This window comes from Coregonus clupeaformis, unplaced genomic scaffold (genome assembly GCF_020615455.1).
Source record: "Coregonus clupeaformis isolate EN_2021a unplaced genomic scaffold, ASM2061545v1 scaf1213, whole genome shotgun sequence".
Classification (NCBI taxonomy): Eukaryota; Metazoa; Chordata; class Actinopteri; order Salmoniformes; family Salmonidae; genus Coregonus; species Coregonus clupeaformis.
Genome location: NW_025534667.1, coordinates 137,278 through 143,550, shown reverse-complemented (window position 1 = coordinate 143,550; position 6,273 = coordinate 137,278). Strand labels below are relative to the sequence as shown.

Below are 6,273 nucleotides of genomic sequence, written 5' to 3'. Positions count from 1 at the left end.
TGTCTGTCCCTCTGTGTCTCCTTCCATCTGCCCTGTTGGTTGTTCTATTTGTCCTGTATGTTGCTCCTCTGCATGGGCGTCAATCTGTCCTGTCTGTTGCTCCTCTGCTTGTTTGTCAGTCTGTCCTGTCTCCTGCTCTCTCTGTCCTTTGTGTTGTTCCTCTGTCTATTGTCCTGTCATTTCTATCAATCGTTCTGGCTGTTCTGTCAGTGTGTTTGTCTGTCTTTTCTCACTTGGCTGGTTCTTTAAATAAAATAAAAGGTTTCGCTTTTGTCCTGGCAAAGGTCTCTTACGGGACATCTTTGAAACCTTAAACAATTCAAATGGTCATGTTGGTTTAATAACTCTACTCTCAGTTACAAAAACATACCTACTTCTTTTGCACACATTTCCTGTATTTATGTTAAATTCTTTGGAATACATCTTACCTGTTCGAAATCAGCTGAGTTTACATTCACCACACTAAATCATGTTCACACGCACAAACAAATAATTTATTTCAAGATTTAAAGTTTAAGAGAGTGAGTATTCAATTGGACGACATTTCATTGTTACATACCTAGTCTCAGCTCAGCTTCTTATCAGACTTCTTGAGGTAGTGACCGTTTCATCTCATGTTGACTTTCGCGGCAGTGGTATCTCTTCTTCTGTCGCTAACTTCGGGGTGCAGCACATATGGTTCAGTGGCGCTCACCAGCGCCATCTACCGTCGGGGAGATTGAAAAAAGGAACGAACGAGTCTCGGCCGATTTTTTTTGCGTGAGAAATTGGATGTGTGGCGTGAGTGCGTGTGAAAACAGGCAAAAACGTGTGTCACACGGCGAAAGCGTGAGAGTTGGCAGCTCTGTGTTAACACCCTTGTTGATGCATGCCAATGTGTGTGTCAATGTAAAGAAAATCTAAACTACATTTTAACAATTCATATACAATTCAGTATGAAAATGTATGCACTCACTAACTGTAAGTCGCTCTGGATAAGTGCGTCTGCTAAATGACTAAAAATGTTTTTTTAAATGTAAATATACTGTATCTACATGTATCTCTCTACAGAATGTAGAATATATGTTTGGAATAGTTGGTGTTCCAGTCATTGAAGTAGCTATGGCAGCTCAAGCCTCAGGAATCAAGTATGTGGGAATGCGCAATGAACAAGCCCTAAGCCACCTTTTTATTACTAAACCAGCTCTCCCCAAATCATGTGATATTAACTACCCGTACATAGACTACAGGAGCGTGTAGTGTGTGAGGGTCAGTTTCATAGCTTTTTTGCATTGCTAATAATGTCTGCCTGTCTTTCTGACCCTTTGTGTGTCTGTCTGCCTGTCTTCCTGTCTTTCCCTCTGTCTGTCTGTTCCTCTCCAGTCCAGGTGCATGTCTGGTTGTGTCTGGACCGGGACTCATCCATTCACTTGGTGGAATGGCCAACGCTAACATGAACTGCTGGTATGCTAGAACTCCACAAACAGAAGACCCTACTACTCATGTTCAGTGGCCTTTCAAAAGAAGGGATGCTATCCGCACACTGCAAAAAATGATCTGAGGACTCCAAACTATCTCAGCTTGTCAGTTGATGTCATTGTGTGATACCTCTCTCTCTGTAGGCCTGTGATTGTTATTGGAGGCTCCTCTGATCAAAACCAAGAGACCACTGGGGCGTTTCAAGAGTTTCCACAGGTACCGATTCAACCATGACATTTCTGACTATTGAACATTAGGGGATGGTATCCCGGGACACAGATTAAGCCTAGTCATGGACTAAAAAGCAAACTCAATAGAGAATCTCTGTCTGGGAAACTGGCCCTAGCAGTTTAATTGCTGAAAGAGGAAATAATTTGTTATTTGTGGTCCTCTTTCTCTGTCAGGTGGAGGCATGCAGATTGTACAGTAAGTTCTCTGCTAGGTCTAGCAGTCTGGATATGATCTCCTCAGTGGTAGAGAAGGTATACAGTCTACTCTGACTCCCTCTGTGTAGTCCTCTTCATATCATTTGGTATCACCTGCAATTGTCTGTTTTCTGACCTCTAATTTTCCAGCTTAGCAAGGTACCTTAACTGCTTCATAAGAGCACAGCACAGCCTTAATTGATCTGAATGGAAGGGTGTTTGGTCTGTCTAAGGCAGCACGCACTAGCATGTATGGACGTCCAGGTGCTGTATACGTAGACATATCTGGGGACATGGTCAATGCTAAATTGGACAGGAGCAGAGCCAGGTTAGTGGCCATCACTGTCTTTCATCCATTAAAAATGTATACTAATGTGTTACTGTTGAATATGTATACCTCTGAATTCACATCACCGTAGTCATTTTTATTTTATCTTGTTATACCTTTTAACGTCTGAAGTGAACCAGAAATTAAATTACTTAGAAAATATAGCACTATATCAAAATATTATCATCAGGGAATAGCAATAAGCCTCGATAGACCTTCATGGTTTATTTACATATGCAATAAAGTTGCTAGGTAACATGTTTAATGTTTGACCTATTATTTATTATTTCCTTTGTCAGAGAGGTGCCCTGTAGTCCACCTCCTCCTGTGAGTATGGCTGACCATATGGCGATCACAGAAGCACTGGCGGTCCTGAAAGGAGCCAAACGGCCTTTACTCATCATTGGCAAAGGTAGGGATTGCTTTTTTAATAGCCAGATAATCTGGGGGAAACAGAACTAAAATCTTGCATAATTGCGTCAGATACTTGGATAAGGTCTGGGGAGATGTTAAGAGAAAGATACTAACGCCACTTGCGAACTCTCCACCCCCCTAAACGGAAACTCTCTGCAAGTTTCAGGCAAGTTTATGTGCCAAATGTCCCCTCCCGTTCTGAAATTGAAAAGATGCGAGCACCTGCGAAATCGGGATTTGTCCAAATGATTAGTGGTGAAAAATCAGCGTACCGGAACAAAGTTGTCACATCCCAGTCTGTTGACAGACGCTACTTCCAGTTATGTTACGTGCGTCTGTCCAAGAGAGATCAATAGCCAGCTGAGACGCACTGTAACACATATAGCACTGTACCACGGTTCAGTTGAAAACTGGGCCACGTTCAGTCGACAAATGTTGTTGACATGATTTCTCATTCTACCTGTCCGAGAGGCACGTTCGTTCTACATGCTGTATTTCTATCTGAACGTTGCACAACGTTTTGCTCAGCTGAATGCATCCCAGTTGTGAAGGCCAGTCTGTTGAAATCCGTGTGGCAGTGCCCTCTGTCTGTGTCCCTCTGCAGGTGCAGCCCATTGAAGAGCAGAGGGGGCTCTGAAGGAGCTGGTGGAGGGGTGTGACCTGCCCTTCCTGCCCACACCCATGGGTAAAGGGGTGCTGCCTGACGATCACCCCAACTGTGTTGCTGCTGCCCGCTCCAGGTCAGCCTCTCCTTCTCTCAGCTGGCATCATATTCATGTACAGACCATTGACTGTATAAGTAGGACCAAGAATTTCCCTGACCATTTGAACGGACCAGGAAACTCCTGAAATCCCTATCTATAACAAGTCTCTCCTGGCCAGGTCATGTCAATGTAAACTGGTGTCAATCAAACAACTACACTACTCCTATAACTAGCCTCTTTTCATTACATTTTGTTTTGTCCCTGCTCTCCTCCTCCTCTCTTCCTATCCTCCTCCTCCTCTCTTCCTATCCTCCTCCTCCTCTCTTCCTCCTCCTCCTCCTCCTCTTCCTATCCTACTGGTTCTATGGTCTTGGTGGGGACTGCAGAGCTCTGCTCCAGTCTGATGTTGTGGTCCTACTTGGTGCCAGACTCAACTGGATCCTGCACTTTGGCCTTCCCCCCAGGTTTGACACCCAAGTAAAGGTCATCCAGCTAGGTCAAAGGTCACCAGTAGGGTTTCTTTTTTTTTCGGATTCCAGATTTTCTGCTTATTCCATTCTGATTTCTGGGAATTTTGGGAAAGTAACTGTAATTTTGCAACCCTAGTCACAGGTCATTTCATAGTGAACTACATTTCATTGTAACCAGGTATAAAGGTATTTGACTCAGTCTATTGGATTTAGTCTATCAATTATATAGCTTCTCTATAAGTCTTTGTGGTCTCTCCAAATAATGTCATGGCTGTCTTAGTGCTGTACAGTACATCTATATTTAAGCAATAAGGCCCGAGGGGGTGTGGTATAGGCCAATATACCACGTCTAGGGGCTGTTCTTAAGCACGATGCAACGCGGAGTGCCTCGATACAGCCCTTAGCCGTGGTATATTGGCCCTATACCACAAACCCCAGAGGTGCCTTATTGCTATTATAAACTGGTTACCAACGTAATTCGAACAGTCAAAATACATTTCAAATCAAATCAAATCAAATTTTATTGGAAATTGAAATACAACAGGTGCAGACATTACAGTGAAATGCTTACTTACAGCCCTTAACCAACAGTGCATTTATTTTTAACAAAAAAGTAAAAATAAAACAACAACAAAAAAAGTGTTGAGAAAATATGAGCAGAAGTAAAATAAAATAACAGTAGGGAGGCTATATATACAGGGGGGTACCGGTGCAGAGTCAATGTGCGGGGGCACCGGCTAGTTGAGGTAGTTGAAGTAATATGTACATGTGGGTAGAGTTAAAGTGACTATGCATAAATAATTAACAGAGTAGCAGCAGCGTAAAAGGATGGGGTGGGGGGGGGCAGTGCAAATAGTCCGGGTAGCCATGGTTAGCTGTTCAGGAGTCTTAAGGCTTGGGGGTAGAAGCTGTTGAGAAGTCTTTTGGACCTAGACTTGGCCCTCCGGTACCGCTTGCCGTGCGGTAGCAGAGAGAACAGTCTATGACTAGGGTGGCTGGAGTCTTTGACAATTTTGAGGGCCTTCCTCTGACACCGCCTGGTATAGAGGTCCTGGATGGCAGGAAACTTGGCCCCAGTGATGTTCTGGGCCGTACGCACTACCCTCTGTAGTGCCTTGCGGTCGGAGGCCAAGCAGTTGCCATACCAGGCGGTGATGCAACCAGTCAGGATGCTCTCGATGGTGCAGCTGTATAATTTTTTGAGGATCTGAGGACCCATGCCAAATCTTTTCAATCTGAGGGGGAATAGGCTTTGTCGTGCCCTCTTCACGACTGTCTTGGTGTGTTTGGACCATGATAGTTCGTTGGTGATGTGGACACCAAGGAACTTGAAGCTCTCAACCTGTTCCACTACAGCCCCGTCGATGAGAATGGAGGCGTGCTCAGTCCTCTTTTTTTTCCTGTAGTCCACAATCATCTCCTTTGTCTTGGTCATGTTAAGGGAGAGGTTGTTATCCTGGCACCACACGGCCAGGCCTCTGACCTCCTCCCTCAACGTGACCCATGTTATACGGTCAGATATACCACAGCTTTCAGCCAATCAGCATTCAGGGCTCGAGTCACCCGGTTTATAAAAGGGAACGTGTGTGTGTCAGCCTTAGCATTATGTGGTGGTGCCTGGTTATTTCTGTTGTGTTTAGCTTGAGGTTTGGCCACTCCTCCAGCTGCTGTTACATGTGTCACGCACGGCGCTCTTCCTGTCGTGTCGTTGCTGGTATGTTGTAGTAACGTTCCACATACGTTATTTATGTCAAGGTCAATGTCAAGGTTGATCTGTGTGCTGAGGAGATGGGGAACAACGTGCAACCTGCTGCTGCTCTCCTGGGGGACATCAATACTATTGTCAAGCAGGTAACACAACACAGTCCTGGAGGACTGGAGATCCTGGTTTGAATCCAGGCTCTGTCGTAGCCGGCCGCGACCGGGAGACCCATGGGGCGGCGCACAATTGGACCAGCGTCGCCTAGGGTAGCGGAGGGAATGGCCGGCTCAGTTCGTAGAGCATGGTGTTTGCAACGCCAGGGTTGTGGGTTCGATTCCCACGGGGGGTATGAAAAAAATAAAATAACGTATGCACTAACTGTAAGTCGCTCTGGATAAGAGCGTCTGCTAAATGACTTAAACATGTTAAATGTAGAGGGCCCCGTAAACAGTTCCACAAACGTCAGCATGAGTGCGCTGACTGTGGAAGCACTAATCACTGGACCAAAGCTCACTGTCAGATGCACCAGCTGTGCGTCAAGTGCTTTTCTCCGGGCCACATGAGCTTTGACTGTAGTGAGGCTGGGCAGCGACAGAACCCTGGATGTGGACAGACTGGCAGGTCTCAGGAAAACTAGAAAGCCTCCATTCTGAGGAGGGCAATGTGGGGCATTCTTATTTTTCCTCCACTGATGATGATATCCAATCTGTTTATTCTTACTTTTGTGAGTCAGTACCCAAGAACAACACAGTCATTTTTCAGAACACAATCA

The 6,273-nt window shown here is 45.2% G+C and overlaps 1 protein-coding gene and 1 long non-coding RNA gene across 2 annotated transcripts; both read left to right on the top strand.

Moving 5' to 3' along the window:
* Nucleotides 1-1,326: 1,326 nt before the first annotated feature.
* Nucleotides 1,327-3,302, top strand: LOC121565882 (2-hydroxyacyl-CoA lyase 1-like). The gene is made up of 6 exons (XM_045217744.1): nucleotides 1,327-1,443; nucleotides 1,602-1,674; nucleotides 1,863-1,940; nucleotides 2,117-2,211; nucleotides 2,511-2,623; nucleotides 3,230-3,302. The coding sequence occupies exons 1-6, from the start codon at nucleotides 1,418-1,420 to the stop codon at nucleotides 3,241-3,243; spliced, it is 399 nt and encodes a 132-aa protein (XP_045073679.1). The 5' UTR covers nucleotides 1,327-1,417; the 3' UTR covers nucleotides 3,244-3,302.
* A 1-nt stretch (nucleotide 3,303) lies between these two features.
* LOC123486429 lies at nucleotides 3,304-5,664 on the top strand. Its single transcript, XR_006659381.1, has 3 exons — nucleotides 3,304-3,365; nucleotides 3,716-3,793; nucleotides 5,555-5,664. It is a non-coding gene; the product is annotated as an uncharacterized LOC123486429 (long non-coding RNA).
* Nucleotides 5,665-6,273: the final 609 nt, after the last annotated feature.

What these genes read in the sequence shown, in the direction of transcription:
- LOC121565882 (XM_045217744.1), top strand. Translation starts at nt 1,418, where the DNA reads ATGGCCAACGCTAACATGAACTGCTG. An exon ending in AACGCTAACATGAACTGCTG is followed by an intron (nt 1,444 to 1,601) that starts GTATGCTAGAAC and finishes CTCTCTCTGTAG; the next exon opens with GCCTGTGATTGTTATTGGAG. An exon ending in CGTTTCAAGAGTTTCCACAG is followed by an intron (nt 1,675 to 1,862) that starts GTACCGATTCAA and finishes TTTCTCTGTCAG; the next exon opens with GTGGAGGCATGCAGATTGTA.